At 54.9% G+C, this 17,356-nt stretch overlaps 2 protein-coding genes across 2 annotated transcripts in view; both read right to left on the bottom strand.

The window, feature by feature from the left end:
- The window catches only part of myo1eb (myosin IEb), an 86,523-nt gene extending 80,745 nt beyond the window's left edge, over window positions 1-5,778 (bottom strand). The window contains exon 1 of the mRNA XM_070868482.1: window positions 5,728-5,778. Within this exon, the coding sequence (XP_070724583.1) occupies window positions 5,728-5,778 (51 nt within the window). The remainder of the gene's footprint in view (window positions 1-5,727) is intronic.
- pi4kb (phosphatidylinositol 4-kinase, catalytic, beta) overlaps window positions 1,659-17,356 on the bottom strand; it is an 83,922-nt gene continuing 68,224 nt past the window's right edge. The window contains exons 11-12 of the mRNA XM_070868481.1: window positions 16,112-16,232; window positions 1,659-6,859 (exon numbers count right to left, since the gene is read on the bottom strand). Coding sequence (XP_070724582.1) covers window positions 6,678-6,859; window positions 16,112-16,232 — 303 coding nt within the window. The 3' untranslated portion in view covers window positions 1,659-6,677. The remainder of the gene's footprint in view (window positions 6,860-16,111; window positions 16,233-17,356) is intronic.

The raw sequence follows: 17,356 nt of genomic DNA, 5'->3' as shown, positions 1-17,356 counted from the left end.
CAATCCGCCTTAATGTTCCCTGCAAGCTTCTTCTCGTACTCCATTTTCCCTGCCCTAATCAAACCCTTTGTCCTCCTCTGCTGAGTTCTAAATTTCTCCCAGTCCCCGGGTTCGCTGCTATTTCTGGCCCATTTGTATTGATGTAAAAATGAGAGGCGGACCTTTCAGGAGCAAAGTCTGGAAATGCTTCTCCACACAAAGAAGTGTGCAACCCCCTTCCATAAATGCCAACTGGTGCTCGATCAATTGGTCGTTGTAAATCGGGAGATTGACGGCTTTTTGTCACCCAGAGGTATTGAGGGCTACGGCCCAACGGCGGGTAGATGGGGTCAGGTCGCAGATCAGCTGTGATCTCACTGGATGGCGGAACAGGCTCGAGGGGCCGAATGGTCCTATTTTTATTCCCTTCCACTCCCCATCACTCCAGTCTACTCCAAGGTCACAAGCTTCCTGCTGTGTTATTGCATCGCCATTGGTGGTCCAGCTTTGCAAGAGATCAGACCCCAAGCTCAAACTCCAAACCCGTGCCGGTACAGCCATATTGAGGACTTTATAGATTGGGGCTCATGGGCTCCAGGTTGCGGAAGAGGCACAGCGAGAATTGACGGGAAGGTACTGGTCCCCCGCAGAGGTCCAGGGAGGGAATCGTAGCTCTCAGCACCCCCTCCACATTGGAATAACCACCCCACCCACATCCAATGGCATCACCATCGCCGAATCCTCCCATCACCAACATCCTGACGGTCATCATTGACCAGAAACTTAACTGGACCAGCCACCTAAACACTGTGGCTACAAGAGCGGGTCAGAGGCTGGGTATTCTGCGGCGAGTGTCTCACCTCCCGACTCCCCAAAGCCTCTCCCACCATCTACAAGGCACAAGTCAGGAGTGTGATGGAACACTCTCCACTTGCCTGGATGAGTTGCAGCTCCAACAACACTCGAGAAGCTCGACACCATCCAGGACAAAGCAGCCCCGCTCGATCGACACGCTACCCACCACCTTCAACACTCACTCCCTCCACCACCGGCGCACCGTGGCTGCAGTGAGCACCGTCTACAAGATGCACCGCGGCAACTCGCCAAGGCTTCTTCGGCAGCACCTCCCAAACCCGCGACCTCTACCGCCTAGAAGGACAAGGGCAGCAGGCGCATGGGGACACCACCCCCTCCATGTTCCCCTCCCAGTCACACACCATCCCGACTTGGAAATATATCGGCCGTTCCTTCATCGTCGCTGGGGTCACAATCCTGGAACTCCCTCCCGAACAGCACTGTGGGAGCACCTTCACCACACGGGACTGCAGCGGTTCAAGAAGGCGGCTCACCACCACCTTCTCACGGGGCGATTAGGGGACGGGCAATAAATGCCAGCGATGCCCACATCTCCGAGAATTAATGTTTTAAAAGAAAGAGACTGCGGTCTGAAGGTGCAATCTTTGGGTTCCTTGCAAGGTTAAGTCAGCAGGAGCCGCCTATTCGACCACGGAAGGGTTCACCGCTCAGCACAATCCACAATGTTGCCACACCCAATGAGGGTCTCTGGGGGGGGGGGGGGGGGAATGAAAGTTCATTTGCCGAGTGAGCCCTCCCCACTCTGTGACTGCCTCGGCTGGGGGCAGGGTGTGGAATTGATAAAAGTCCAAAGATTGGCGGAATTTCGCTGGAGATTTTTTTTTTTAATTAGTCACGAGACAACACACACGAAACACAGGGGAACAGAAAATAAAAGAGACGAGCTCCTTGGGAGGGAGGAGGCAGTAAGGTGGAAACACAAAAGAAAAACGATTTAAAAAAAAAGTTGAGACAGAAAAGTATTAGGGGCACAGTGGCCAAGTGTACAGCAATAAAAACGATTGCGATTCCGCAGCACAGACATCGATGGTGCTGCCAGAATGGAGCTTAAATCCCGTCCTCACATCGCCTGCAAGTCTTGAGAGGTTTTAATTTCACATTTACAACAAAAAAAAAAGAATCGAAATTTCAAAACGTGCACTGCTTATATATATATAATATATATATAAAAAAAAGAGCCATTTTAAATACAGTTTTATAATATGTACAAGGTGTCCCAGCTCTCTCTCTCTCGCTCTCTCTTTCTGTGCGTCATTCACTTAAATAAATTTCAATGGGTCTGCTCACTGGACCTCACGATTGGACAGTGGGAAGCCCGTTCGTTTATGGTCGTCCAACGCGGAGGGGTGACTTAATAGCGGTCTTTAAATGGTTTTGATGGGGTGGATACAGAATGTTTCCAGTTGTGGGGAAGAGCATAACTAGAGGCCATCGATATAAGATCGCCACCGAGAAACCCAACAGGGAATTCAGGAGAAACTTCTTTGCCCAGAGAGCGGTGAGAATGTGGAACTCGCTGCCACAGGGAGGGGGTTGAGGCAAATAGTATCGATGCGTTTAAGGGGAGGCTGGACAAGGGAGAAGGGAATAGAGGGTTGTGCTGATAGATTTAGACGGGAGGAGACTCGAATGCAGCATAAACGCCGGCACGGACTGGTTGGGCCGAATGGCCCGTCTCTGTACCGTATATCCTACATCGGCTTTAGGACGGCAAGCAGATGGGGAGGAGCTGGAGCGACGAGAGGAGAGACGAGATCTCGCCTACAGCGTGGAAAGTGGGAGGAGAAGAGCTGGAATGGAGTACGCCGCAACGCGAGACACTTCGCGTCAAGTCGGCAAAGAAAAATATGAGAAAACGCCTTCCGATTCCTGGCGAGTGGCCGCGAGGTGGAGATTCCCTGGACCAGAAGCCCACTGCTAGTGACACAGGGAACCCCAGCAGTGTGCACAATGGCGAGGCGTGTAATACTTAACGTGATGCCACTTGGTGGAGAGGGGCAGTTTCACCGGCTATGTTGTGCGTTCGGTATTCACAGCAACAGCATGAATCGGAGGATGTGACAATTCTACTTACACACACAATAAACTGTGGGGTGGGGGGAAGTTTGTGCTCGAAGTGAGTGGGATACACTGGGAATTTCCAACTTTTTCCATTCAGACAGTCAGTGGCCGAATCGAACACTCGCAGGGCAGGTACAGGGGGTTAGATACAGAGTAAAGCTCCCTCTACACTGTCCCCATCAAACACTCCCAGGGCAGGTACAGGGGGTTAGATACAGAGTAAAGCTCCCTCTACACTGTCCCATCAAACACTCCCAGGGCAGGTACAGGGGGTTAGATACAGAGTAAAGCTCCCTCTGCACTGTCCCCATCAAACACTCCCAGGGCAGGTACAGCATGGGGTTAGATACAGAGTAAAGCTCCCTCTACACTGTCCCATCAAACACTCCCAGGGGCAGGTACAGGGGGTTAGATACAGAGTAAAGCTCCCTCTGCACTGTCCCCATCAAACACTCCCAGGGCAGGTACAGCATGGGGTTAGATACAGAGTAAAGCTCCCTCTACACTGTCCATCAAACACTCCCAGGGCAGGTACAGCACGGGGTTAGATACAGAGTAAAGCTCCCTCTACACTGTCCCATCAAACACTCCCAGGGCAGTTACAGGGGGTTAGATACAGAGTAAAGCTCCCTCTGCACTGTCCCCATCAAACACTCCCAGGGCAGGTACAGGGGGTTAGATACAGAGTAAAGCTCCCTCTACACTGTCCCATCAAACACTCCCAAGCAGTTGGTCTAGTGCTTGGAACATCCCAAAGAGCTTTATGTCCGAGTCCCCCTAAAGTGCAGTGGCCATTATGCCGCTAAATGCGGCAGTCATTATGTGCGAGATGAATAACCAGTAAATATATTCTCTGGCGATGCTGGTGGAGGGAGGAATGTTGGCCGAGGACACTGGCCGACAGTTAGCTACAGTTAATTAGTCATTTGGCACTGAGTGCCTCACTGGCCAATAACCATCATTCACAAATAGATAATTAAATAGCTTGATTGGCGAGATTTAACCGTTCGATTTACAAACAAGGCCCTGAGCAGCAACGTTACTCTATTGGACCTTATGAAGGAGGTGTCGGTATTAATTCAGCTGCTTGGCCATGCATACCAGACATCGCCACCGTGCGTGCTCTCTCTCCCAGCTCCATACTGAGACAAGAGGCACGGTCTACCCCAACAATAGCTTCTATCCTCAGCTCATCTCACCACACACAGGGGTGGGGCAAACTCTTCAGGGAGAAACCCTCTAATAGTAGTGTGTGTTCAATGATGGTCGGGCCTTCATCGTCAATAGTCTAGGGTCCTTTCCATGTGCTGATCAGGGTGTGTATTGAGGTGTGTGTGTGTGTGTGTGTGTGTGTGTGTGTGAGAGAGAGAGAGAGAGTAATAGAGGGAGAGAGTGAGAGCCAGATAGTGTGCATTGATCAGGGTGTGTATTGAGGTGTGTGTGTGTGTGTGTGTGTGTGTGTGTGTGTGTGAGAGAGAGAGTGAGAGTAATAGAGGGAGAGAGTGAGAGCCAGATAGTGTGCATTGATCAGGGTGTGTATTGAGGTGTGTGTGTGTGTGTGTGTGTGTGTGTGTGAGAGAGAGTGAGAGTAATAGAGGGAGAGAGTGAGAGCCAGATAGTGTGCATTGATCAGGGTGTGTGTGTGTGTGTGTGTGTGTGTGTGTGTGTGTGTGTGTGTGTGTGTGAGAGAGAGTGAGAGTAATAGAGGGAGAGAGTGAGAGCCAGATAGTGTGCATTGATCAGGGTGTGTGTGTGTGCGCGCGCGCGTGTGTGAGCGAGACAGAGAGACAGAGTGAGCGAGAGAGTGTGTGCATTGATCAGAGTGAGGGTGTGTGTGAGAGCGAGACAGAGAGACAGAGTGAGCGAGAGAGTGTGTGCATTGATCAGAGTGAGGGTGTGTGTGTGAGCGAGACAGAGAGACAGAGTGAGCGAGAGAGTGTGTGCATTGATCAGAGTGAGGGTGTGTGTGTGAGCGAGACAGAGAGACAGAGTGAGCGAGAGAGTGTGTGCATTGATCAGAGTGAGGGTGTGTGTGTGAGCGAGACAGAGAGACAGAGTGAGCGAGAGAGTGTGTGCATTGATCAGAGTGAGGGTGTGTGTGTGAGCGAGAGTGAGAGACAGAGTGAGCGAGAGAGTGTGTGCATTGATCAGGGTGAGGGTGTGTGTGTGAGCGAGAGTGAGAGACAGAGTGAGCGAGAGAGTGTGTGCATTGATCAGGGTGAGGGTGTGTGTGTGAGCGAGAGTGAGAGCGCGAGCGAGATTGTGCATTGATCAGGGTGTGTATCAGTGTGAGTGTGTGAGAGTGTGAGTGAGTGAGAACTGATCAGTATGCATGAATGAGTGTATATTGATCAATGTGTGCAAGTGTGTGTGCGCGCATGCGTGCTGTATGCGTGTGTGTGCAAGAATGTGTGTGTGTGTGTGCAAGAATGTGTGTGTGTGTGTATGTGTGTGTGTGTGTGTGTGTGTGTGTGTGAGAGAGCGAGCGTTCGTGTACTGATCATTGTGTGTGAGTGAGTGTGAAAGAACGAACCCCTCTGCCCAACAGACCATCCGGAGGGACTGGGGACAGCAGAAATAACCCACGATGTTTACCTTCGCAAGCAAGCCGGGTGTGCGTTAACGGAAATCCTTCACACCCACAGCCGGGGGGACCGGGAGTGTCGGAACAGACTCGGTGGGCCCTTCAGTGACATTTCACGCGGAGCAGACTTCATCGAAAGAGGAAGCCAAAAAAAAAAGGAGAGCGAGAGAGAGAGAGAGAGAGAGAGAGAGACAGACAGACAGACTCGCAAAGAGCCACATCAGTACCTCTGAATCGAAGTCGACAGGATTTCTCTCTCCCTCCGAGAAAGAAAGCATTTCTTTTTTTTGTTCTACAGAGCCAACCACGAACCAACCCCAGGACGTCCCAAAGCGCCTCGCGGCCCGCGAAACGCTTTCCAAAGCGTGGTCGCTGTGGGCAACGCAGGAGGAACACAAACCGTGGTCACACAAAACAAAAAGCGAACAGTATATTTCGACATTCCCGACTTTGCCCTCGTTGACTTCCGCAGCCAAAATGCCGCACTGTTTTTTGTCGCCGTTGCGATGCAGGAAACGCGGCAGCTCAATTTGTGCACAGCAAGCTCCCACAAATGTGCTAACGACCAGGATCAAATAGTTTTCTTTGAGATATATATATATATATATATATATATATACACACACACAAGCGATGTTGGTTGAGGGATAAATATCAGCCCAGGATAGCAGTGGGAGCGGAGAGTTCTCATTCCGAATGCTCAAGGAGCTGAGCGACTTCTTTTGAGCGGGCAGGGCGGTCCGAGATTCGACGTGAACGCTCTCTCTCTCTCGCGTAACGGGGGAGGATCGACATTTGATGGGGGAACTAAAAAGAAGAGTCTCTCGGAGGTCGAGCGAAAGTTTGGAGATAGCCCTATCCACGTCCCGAGAGCAGGGCAGCAGCGACTGTGCAAGCCAGACTCCCCACCGAGACACGGCGCCCTCATCGATTTCCTCGAGTGTGGAACGTTTCCCCCCGCCCCCCCCCCGCTTCAATCCACGCAGGGGGCAGCCGCCGTCGTCTGCTATCCCGTCGCCTGGCCGAGGGGGTGAAAGGTCGCGGCGAGAGGTGAAAGGTCGCGGCGAGAGGTGAAAGGTCGCGGCAGGCCCCCACCGCCCCCGTATCGCTCTCTCCGCCTTCCTCCCCCTCACGATGCGGCGGGGGGGGGGGGGGGGGGGAGGGGAGAGAGGGCAGCTCACATGATGCCGTTGGTGAGGTACTGGAAGCCGTCGTAGAGTTTGGTGGTGAGCGAGCGCATGCTACCGTCCACCATCTGTTCGATCAGGCCCTGCAGCTGTTCCTCGGTCAGGTTCATGTGGAAACGCTCCTTCAGATGCCGGATGGTGCCTGAACCATGGAAACAGGGGAGCTGAGAGCCTACGGTACAGGGAAGTAAAAACCTCAATTTTAAAAGAAAATACTTGTATTCAGATCGAACAACTTTTATTTCTATAGCGCCTTTAACGCAGTAAAACGTCCCCAGGCGCTTAGAAACAGAGAGAATAGGTGCAGGAGCAGGCCATTGGGCCCTTCGAGCCTGCACCACCATTCAATATGATCATGGCTGATCATGCAACTTCAGTACCCCATTCCTGCTTTCTCTCCATACCCCTCGATCCCTTTAGCCGCAAGGGCCACAACCAACTCCCTCTTGAATATATTTAGTGAATTGGTCTCAACAACTCTCTGTGGTAGAGAATTCCACAGGTTCACCACTCTCTGGGTGAAGAAGTTTCTCCTCATCTCGGTCCTAAATGGCTTACCCCTTATCCTTAGACTGTGTGACCCCTGGTTCTGGACTTCCCCAACATCGGGAACATTCTTCCTGCATCTAACCTGTCCAATCCCGTCAGAATTTTATATGTTTCTATGAGATCCCATCTCATTCTTCGAAATTCCAGTGAACATAAGCCTGGCCGATCCAGTCTTTCTTCATAGGACAGTCCTGCCATCCCGGGAATCAGTCTGGTGAACCTTCGCTGCACTCCCTCTATGGCAAGTATATCCTTCCTTCGGTAAGGAGACCAAAACTGTACACAATACTCCAGGTGTGGTCTCACCAAGGCCCGATATAATTGCAGTAAAACGTCTTTACTCTTATACTCAAATCCTCTTGAAATAAAGGCCAACATACCATTTGCTTTCTTAAAAGGTAGGCATTTCTGCGCATGGCAAGATCCAATAAACAGCAATGAATTCAGAGAGTTTGAGAGAGGGGGTAGTTGCTCCTCTTCAAAATGTGCTCATCTGAACGGGGCCTCGGTTTAACGCCTCATTTGAAAGGCGGCACCGACAATGCTGTGTTCCCTCAGTACTGCCCCTCCGACAGTGTGGCGCTCCCTCAGTACCGCCCCTCCGACAGTGCGGCGCTCCCTCAGTACTGCCCCTCCGACAGTGCGGCGCTCCCTCAGTACCGCCCCTCCGACAGTGCGGCGCTCCCTCAGTACTGCCCCTCCGACAGTGCGGCGCTCCCTCAGTACCGCCCCTCCGACAATGCTGTGCTCCCTCAGTACCGCCCCTCCGACAGTACGGTGCTCCCTCAGTACCGCCCCTCCGACAGTGCGGTGCTCCCTCAGTACTGCCCCTCCGACAGCGCAGTACGGCGCTCCCTCAGTACTGCCCCTCCGACAGTGCGGCGCTCCCTCAGTACCGCCCCTCCGACAGCGCAGTGCGGCGCTCCCTCAGTACTGCCCCTCCGACAGTGCGGCGCTCCCTCAGTACCGCCCCTCCGACAGCGCAGTGCGGCGCTCCCTCAGTACTGCCCCTCCGACAGTGCGGCGCTCCATTAGTACTGCCCCTCCGACAGCGCAGTGCGGCGCTCCCTCAGTACTGCCCCTCCGACAGCGCAGTACGGCGCTCCCTCAGCACCGCCCCTCCGACAGCGCAGTGCGGCGCTCCCTCAGTACTGCCCCTCCGACAGTGCGGCGCTCCCTCAGTACCGCCCCTCCGACAGCGCAGTGCGGCGCTCCCTCAGTACTGCCCCTCCGACAGCGCAGTACGGCGCTCCCTCAGCACCGCCCCTCCGACAGCGCAGTGCGGCGCTCCCTCAGTACTGCCCCTCCGACAGCGCAGTACGGCGCTCCCTCAGTACTGCCCCTCCGACAGTGCGGCGCTCCCTCAGCACTGGGAGCGCCGGCCTGGATTTTGTGCTCAAGTCGCTGGAGTGAGACCCGAACCCACAACCTTCTGACTCAGAGGCGAGAGAGAGAGAGACAGAGAACAAAATAGGTCAGTGTGATGAAGTGTCCAACAAAAGTAACAATCTCTCTTTCCTCACTCCTAGACTGATGGACCTGCATCCTAATTAACGCCTTAAATTCCTCCCTCGGTATTTTTTAATGGCTCGGGATGCAGTTTAAGGTAGAAAGGGATTTGCTTCCTGTGCCTTGCTCCCTCACCCCAGCCACAAATTCACTGCCGCCTTGCCCACCCCTCTGCCTGCGCTCTATCACCAGTCTAGGCCCTGTGCCCTCGTAGTGCTGAATGAAGCTGGTTCTGGCTCTCTGGCTGGCTGGCTGACACTCACACAGCAAATCTCTCAGTGCTAGCACCTGACTGGCCTGCGACCTTCCTACGCACCTGTCTTCTTCACCTGTAGGACAAACTGACCAGACACGGGGTTAGACAAAGATCTTGCAGCAAAGTCACATCAACACACAACAACAAAGGCACAGTTTGCACGTGGACAGGGCACCCAGCGCTGTGTATGCTGGGCACGGGTTTCACAGTTGGGATTTAGGGGCTCGAGCAATTTCCCTGGCCAGGTGGCGCGGCGCTCGTCGCGCATGGTGGACAGTCCCGGGGTCTGCTCTCCGAAGTCGGACAGGAATGGCGGTGAAGAGAACCGCCCACTGCACTCGGGGTTAGAGAGAGGGAACAATCGGCAGGGTTCCGACTCCTGATCATTATCCAGTGACCGCCGCAGGAAAGGGGGCGGGCGCGAGAGTGCGCGTCGCCAGGTCGACTGGGAGTGCGCCGAGTGAGTGTGCCTGTCGAGTGTGGGAGAGCGAGAGTCGAGTGTGGGAGAGTGAGAGCGGGAGTCTGCGCGTCGAGAGCGAGAGCGAGAGTCTCGTGTCGAGAGTGAGATCGAGAGTCTCATGTCGAGAGCGAGATCGAGATCGAGAGCGAGAGTCTCGTGTCGAGAGCGAGATCGAGATCGAGAGTCTCGTGTCGAGAGCGAGATCGAGATCGAGAGCGAGAGTCTCGTGTCGAGAGCGAGATCGAGATCGAGAGTGAGAGTCTGCGTGTAGAGTGCGGGAGAGCGAGAGTGAGAGTCTGCATGTGGAGAGCGAGATCGAGAGTGAGAGTCTGCATGTGGAGAGCGAGATCGAGAGTGAGAGTCTGCGTGTGGAGAGCGAGATCGAGAGTGAGAGTCTGCGTGTGGAGAGCGAGATCGAGAGTGAGAGTCTGCGTGTGGAGAGCGAGATCGAGAGTGAGAGTCTGCGTGTGGAGAGCGAGATCGAGAGTGAGAGTCTGCGTGTGGAGAGCGAGATCGAGAGTGAGAGTCTGCGTGTGGAGAGCGAGATCGAGAGTGAGAGTCTGCGTGTGGAGAGCGAGATCGAGAGTGAGAGTCTGCGTGTGGAGAGCGAGATCGAGAGTGAGAGTCTGCGTGTGGAGAGCGAGATCGAGAGTGAGAGTCTGTGTATGGAGAGCGAGATCGAGAGTGAGAGTCTGCGTGTGGAGAGCGAGATCGAGAGTGAGAGTCTGCGTGTGGAGAACGAGATCGAGATCGAGAGAGAGAGTCTCGTGTCGAGAGCGAGATCGAGATCGAGAGTATCGTGTCGAGAGCGAGATCGAGATCGAGATCGAGAGTGAGAGTCTCGTGTCGAGAGTGAGAGTCTCGTGTCGAGAGTGAGAGTCTCGTGTCGAGAGCGAGATCGAGAGTGAGAGTCTCGTGTCGAGAGCGAGATCGAGAGTGAGAGTCTCGTGTCGAGAGCGAGATCGAGATCGAGAGTGAGAGTCTCGTGTCGAGAGTGAGAGTCTCGTGTCGAGAGCGAGATCGAGAGTGAGAGTCTCGTGTCGAGAGCGAGATCGAGAGTGAGAGTGAGAGTCTCGTGTCGAGAGCGAGATCGAGAGTCTCGTGTCGAGAGCGAGATCGAGAGTGAGAGTCTCGTGTCGAGAGCGAGATCGAGAGTGAGAGTCTCGTGTCGAGAGCGAGATCGAGATCGAGAGTCTCGTGTCGAGAGCGAGATCGAGAGTGAGAGTCTCGTGTCGAGAGTGAGATCGAGATCGAGAGTCTCGTGTCGAGAGCGAGATCGAGAGTGAGAGTCTCGTGTCGAGAGCGAGAGCCTCGTGTCGGGAGCGAGATCGAGAGTGAGAGTCTCGTGTCGAGAGCGAGATCGAGATCGAGAGTCTCGTGTCGAGAGCGAGATCGAGAGTGAGAGTCTCGTGTCGAGAGCGAGAGCCTCGTGTCGGGAGCGAGATCGAGAGTGAGAGTCTCGTGTCGAGAGCGAGATCGAGAGTGAGAGTCTCGTGTCGAGAGCGAGAGTCTCGTGTCGGGAGCGAGATCGAGAGTGAGAGTCTCGTGTCGAGAGCGAGATCGAGATCGAGAGTCTCGTGTCGAGAGCGAGATCGAGAGTGAGAGTCTCGTGTCGAGAGCGAGAGCCTCGTGTCGAGAGCGAGATCGAGATCGAGAGTCTCGTGTCGAGAGCGAGATCGAGAGCGAGAGCCTCGTGTCGGGAGCGAGATCGAGAGTGAGAGTCTCGTGTCGAGAGCGAGATCGAGATCGAGAGTCTCGTGTCGAGAGCGAGATCGAGAGTGAGAGTCTCGTGTCGAGAGCGAGAGTCTCGTGTCGAGAGCGAGATCGAGATCGAGAGTCTCGTGTCGAGAGCGAGATCGAGAGTGAGAGTCTCGTGTCGAGAGCGAGAGCCTCGTGTCGAGAGCGAGATCGAGATCGAGAGTCTCGTGTCGAGATCGAGAGCGAGAGCCTCGTGTCGGGAGCGAGATCGAGAGTGAGAGTCTCGTGTCGAGAGCGAGATCGAGATCGAGAGTCTCGTGTCGAGAGCGAGATCGAGAGTGAGAGTCTCGTGTCGAGAGCGAGATCGAGATCAAGAGTCTCGTGTCGAGAGCGAGATCGAGAGTGAGAGTCTCGTGTCGAGAGCGAGAGTCTCGTGTCGGGAGCGAGATCGAGAGTGAGAGTCTCGTGTCGAGAGCGAGATCGAGATCGAGAGTCTCGTGTCGAGAGCGAGATCGAGAGTGAGAGTCTCGTGTCGAGAGCGAGAGCCTCGTGTCGGGAGCGAGATCGAGAGTGAGAGTCTCGTGTCGAGAGCGAGATCGAGAGTGAGAGTCTCGTGTCGAGAGCGAGAGCCTCGTGTCGGGAGCGAGATCGAGAGTGAGAGTCTCGTGTCGAGAGCGAGATCGAGATCGAGAGTCTCGTGTCGAGAGCGAGATCGAGAGCGAGAGTCTCGTGTCGGGAGCGAGATCGAGAGTGAGAGTCTCGTGTCGAGAGCGAGAGTCTCGTGTCGAGAGTCTCGTGTCGAGAGCGAGATCGAGAGTGAGAGTCTCGTGTCGAGAGCGAGAGCGAGATCGAGAGTCTCGTGTCGAGAGCGAGAGCGAGATCGAGAGTCTCGTGTCGAGAGCGAGAGCGAGATCGAGAGTCTCGTGTCGAGAGCGAGATCGAGATCGAGAGTCTCGTGTCGAGATCGAGATCGAGAGAGAGAGTCTCGTGTCGAGAGCGAGATCGAGATCGAGAGTCTCGTGTCGAGAGCGAGATCGAGAGTGAGAGTCTCGTGTCGAGAGCGAGATCGAGAGTGAGAGTGAGAGTCTCGTGTCGAGAGCGAGATCGAGAGTGAGAGTCTCGTGTCGAGAGCGAGATCGAGAGTGAGAGTCTCGTGTCGAGAGCGAGATCGAGAGTGAGTCTCGTGTCGAGAGCGAGATCGAGAGTGAGAGTCTCGTGTCGAGAGCGAGATCGAGAGTGAGAGTCTCGTGTCGAGAGCGAGATCGAGATCGAGAGTCTCGTGGCGAGAGCGAGATCGAGATCGAGAGTCTCGTGTCGAGAGCGAGATCGAGATCGAGATCGAGAGTCTCGTGTCGAGAGCGAGATCGAGATCGAGAGTCTCGTGTCGAGAGCGAGATCGAGAGTCTCGTGTCGAGAGCGAGATCGAGAGTGAGAGTCTCGTGTCGAGAGCGAGAGTCTCGTGTCGAGAGTGAGATCGAGATCGAGAGTCTCGTGTCGAGAGCGAGATCGAGATCGAGAGCGAGAGTCTCGTGTCGAGAGCGAGATCGAGAGTGAGAGTCTCGTGTCGAGAGTGAGAGTCTCGTGTCGAGAGCGAGATCGAGAGTGAGAGTCTCGTGTCGAGAGCGAGATCGAGATCGAGAGCGAGAGTCTCGTGTCGAGAGCGAGATCGAGAGTGAGAGTCTCGTGTCGAGAGCGAGAGTCTCGTGTCTAGAGCGAGATCGAGATCGAGAGTCTCGTGTCGAGAGCGAGATCGAGAGTGAGAGTCTCGTGTCGAGAGTGAGAGTCTCGTGTCGAGAGCGAGATCGAGATCGAGAGTCTCGTGTCGAGAGCAAGATCGAGAGTGAGAGTCTCGTGTCGAGAGCGAGATAGAGAGTAGAGTCTCGTGTCGAGAGCGAGATCGAGAGTCTCGTGTCGAGAGCGAGATAGAGAGTGAGAGTCTCGTGTCGAGAGCGAGATCGAGATCGAGATCGAGATCGTGAGTCTCGTGTCGAGAGCGAGATCGAGAGTGAGTCTTGTGTCGAGAGCGAGATCGAGAGTGAGAGTCTCGTGTCGAGAGCGAGATAGAGAGTAGAGTCTCGTGTCGAGAGCGAGATCGAGAGTAGAGTCTCGTGTCGAGAGCGAGATCGAGAGTGAGAGTCTCGTGTCGAGAGCGAGATCGAGAGTGAGAGTGAGAGTCTCGTGTCGAGAGCGAGAGTCTTGTGTCGAGAGCGAGATCGAGAGTGAGAGTCTCGTGTCGAGAGCGAGATCGAGATCGAGAGTGAGTCTCGTGTCGAGAGCGAGATCGAGATCGAGAGTCTCGTGTCGAGAGCGAGATCGAGAGTCTCGTGTCGAGAGCGAGATCGAGAGTGAGAGTCTCGTGTCGAGAGTGAGAGTCTCGTGTCGAGAGCGAGATCGAGAGTCTCGTGTCGAGAGCGAGATCGAGATCGAGTGTCTCGTGTCGAGAGCGAGATCGAGAGTGAGAGTCTCGTGTCGAGAGCGAGATCGAGAGTCTCGTGTCGAGAGCGAGATCGAGATCGAGATCGAGAGTCTCGTGTCGAGAGCGAGATCGAGAGTGAGAGTCTCGTGTCGAGAGTGAGATCGAGAGTGAGAGTCTCGTGTCGAGAGCGAGATCGAGAGTCTCGTGTCGAGAGTGAGATCGAGAGTGAGAGTCTCGTGTCGAGAGCGAGATCGAGAGTGAGAGTCTCGTGTCGAGAGCGAGAGTCTCGTGTCGAGAGCGAGATCGAGAGAGAGAGTCTCGTGTCGAGAGTGAGATCGAGAGTGAGAGTCTCGTGTCGAGAGCGAGATCGAGAGTCTCGTGTCGAGAGTGAGATCGAGAGTGAGAGTCTCGTGTCGAGAGCGAGATCGAGAGTGAGAGTCTCGTGTCGAGAGCGAGAGTCTCGTGTCGAGAGCGAGATCGAGAGAGAGAGTCTCGTGTCGAGAGCGAGATCGAGTCTCGTGTCGAGAGCGAGATCGAGAGTGAGAGTCTCGTGTCGAGAGTGAGAGTCTCGTGTCGAGAGCGAGATCGAGAGTGAGAGTCTCGTGTCGAGAGCGAGAGTCTCGTGTCGAGAGCGAGATCGAGAGAGAGAGTCTCGTGTCGAGAGCGAGATCGAGTCTCGTGTCGAGAGCGAGATCGAGATCGAGAGTGAGAGTCTCGTGTCGAGAGTGAGAGTCTCGTGTCGAGAGCGAGATCGAGAGTGAGAGTCTCGTGTCGAGAGCGAGATCGAGATCGAGAGTGAGAGTCTCGTGTCGAGAGCGAGATCGAGAGTGAGAGTGAGAGTCTCGTGTCGAGAGCGAGATCGAGATAGAGATCGAGATCGAGATCGAGAGTCTCGTGTCGAGAGCGAGATCGAGATCGAGAGTCTCGTGTCGAGAGCGAGATCGAGAGTGAGAGTCTCGTGTCGAGAGTGAGAGTCTCGTGTCGAGAGCGAGATCGAGAGTGAGAGTCTCGTATCGAGAGTGAGAGTCTCGTATCGAGAGTGAGAGTCTCGTGTCGAGAGCGAGATCGAGAGTGAGAGTGAGAGTCTCGTGTCGAGAGCGAGATCGAGATCGAGATCGAGAGTCTCGTGTCGAGAGCGAGATCGAGAGTGAGAGTCTCGTGTCGAGAGCGAGAGTCTCGTGTCGAGAGCGAGATCGAGAGTGAGAGTCTCGTGTCGAGAGCGAGATCGAGATCGAGAGTCTCGTGTCAAGAGCGAGATCGAGATCGAGAGTCTCGTGTCGAGAGCGAGATCGAGAGTGAGAGTCTCGTGTCAAGAGCGAGATAGAGAGTAGAGTCTCGTGTCGAGAGCGAGATCGAGAGTGAGAGTCTCGTGTCGAGAGCGAGATCGAGAGTGAGAGTCTCGTGTCGAGAGCGAGATCGAGAGTGAGTCTCGTGTCGAGAGCGAGATCGAGAGTGAGAGTCTCGTGTCGAGAGCGAGATCGAGATCGAGATCGAGAGCAAGAGTCTCGTGTCGAGAGCGAGATCGAGAGTCTCGTGTCGAGAGCGAGATCGAGATCGAGAGTGAGTCTCGTGTCGAGAGCGAGATAGAGAGTAGAGTCTTGTGTCGAGAGAGAGATCGAGAGTGAGAGTCTCGTGTCGAGAGCGAGATCGAGAGTGAGAGTCTCGTGTCGAGAGCGAGATCCTCGTGTCGAGAGCGAGATCGAGAGTGAGAGTCTGCATGTTGAGTGCGTGAGAGCGGGAGCGTCAACATAGTGTGGGAGCGGGAGTGCAGAGCGGTAAACACAAGGCTGCGGAGCCCCCCCACCAGCAAACAGCCCGCCCACATGCGGTGCTGGGACTCTCGGCTGGCTTGTGCGTGGGACCGGGGGAGGGGGCAGCTGGTAGCTACGGTGCCCGCCACAAACGGCGCCCCCTACAGAAGAAGAGGGGAGCAAAACGGGTCGGCAGGGTGAGAAATCACATCTGGGGGCTTGGACCCAGCAGGAATGAGGCTGTTGGTGGGCGGTGACACAGTCGGGGGGGGGGGGGGGGGGGTCAAGGCTCACAATCCACCCCCCCACTACACAGGAGCCTCTGAACTCGGGCCCTCCAACTAAGGAGAGGTGCCATCCTCTCTGCCTCTTGCGCAAGAAAGAAACGGGAGCAGGAGTCGGCCATTCGGCCCCTCGAGCCTGCTCCGCCATTCAATACGTTCGCGGCCGATCCGTTCGCGGACTCGGCTCCACTTCCCCGCCCGCTGCCCCGTTTGCAGCCTTTGCCTTGCGAGGAGCTCGGTCCCTGTTGTCAGGGGCACTGTGCCCTCCGTTGATTGCGCACGTGGGTCAGCCAACCCTTCGGAGCGGCAGGACACCCAGACTGCACGGGTCCTCGAGGGCCGGCCCGCTCATGCTCTGGCTCAACGTGGCCAATGTAAACCCAACGACAAGCATCTCGTCTCGGTTCTGGATCATCCCGACGGGTGGGTGGGGGGGTTGAAAGCTGGGTTCTAACAACTCGTCAACAAGAAGGGGAGAGGGGGTCATATCGTTCCACGCACCTTGCTGCATTATCTCCACGATTTGAGCCACTTTATCCATGTGCTTGCGAGCCGCGATCAGCCCTTGTAGCATCAACATCTTGTAGTAGTTGAACATGTCGCCGTCCAGACCTCCCATGACCTGCGGGCACAAGCCCCCTGGTCAATTGCTGAGCATATTCACCGTCCGCGCCCCTTAGCACATCCGCCGTTAAAACAGGCGCTCGCTTACGTCGGCATACAAAGCCCTAACTGCTGACGTCCAGTTCTAAACGTTGCGACACTGGTCAGCAAGAACCGTGGAATCACAGAAGTTTACAGCACGGAAGGAGGCCATTCGGCCCATCGTGTCCCGCGCCGGCCGACAAAGAGCCACCCAGCCTAATCCCACTTTCCCGCTCTCGGTCCGTAGCCCTGTAGGTTACAGCACTTCAAGTGTTACATCCAGGTACTTTTTAAATGTGGTGAGGGTTTCTGCCTCTAACACCCTTTCAGGCCGTGAGTTCCACCCCAGACCCCCACCACCCTCTGGGTGAAGATATTTCCCCTCAAATCCCCTCTAAACCCCCCCCCCCCCCCAATTACTTTCAATCTATGCCCCCTGGTTATTGACCCCTCTGCTAAGGGAAACAGGTCCGTCCTATCCACTCTATCCAGGCCCCTCATCATTTTATACACCTCAATCAGGTCTCCCCTCAGCCTCCTCTGTTCCAAAGAAAAAAAAACCCCAGCCTATCCAATCTTTCCTCATAGCTAAAATTCTCCAATCCTGGCAACATCCTGGTAAATCGCCTCTGCACCTTCTCGAGTGCAACATCCTGGTAAATCTCCTCTGTACCCTCTCTAGTGCAACATCCTGGTAAATCTCCTCTGTACCCTCTCCAGTGCAACATCCTGGTAAATCTCCTCTGTACCCTCTCCAGTGCAACATCCTGGTAAATCTCCTCTGTACCCTCTCCAGTGCAACATCCTGGTAAATCTCCTCTGTACCCTCTCCACTGCAACATCCTGGTAAATCTCCTCTGTATCCTCTCCAGTGCAACATCCTGGTAAATCTCCTCTGTACCCTCTCCACTGCAACATCCTGGTAAATCTCCTCTGTATCCTCTCCAGTGCAACATCCTGGTAAATCTCCTCTGCCCCCTCTCCAGTGCAACATCCTGGTAAATCTCCTCTGTACCCTCTCTAGTACAACATCCTGGTAAATCTCCTCTGCCCCCTCTCCAGTGCAACATCCTGGTAAATCTCCTCTGCACCCTCTCCAGT

The sequence above is a fragment of the Pristiophorus japonicus genome, chromosome 30 (assembly GCF_044704955.1).
Source record: "Pristiophorus japonicus isolate sPriJap1 chromosome 30, sPriJap1.hap1, whole genome shotgun sequence".
Classification (NCBI taxonomy): Eukaryota; Metazoa; Chordata; class Chondrichthyes; family Pristiophoridae; genus Pristiophorus; species Pristiophorus japonicus.
The sequence above is the reverse complement of the archived record's forward strand: the minus strand, read 5'-3'. Positions and strand labels throughout refer to the sequence as shown.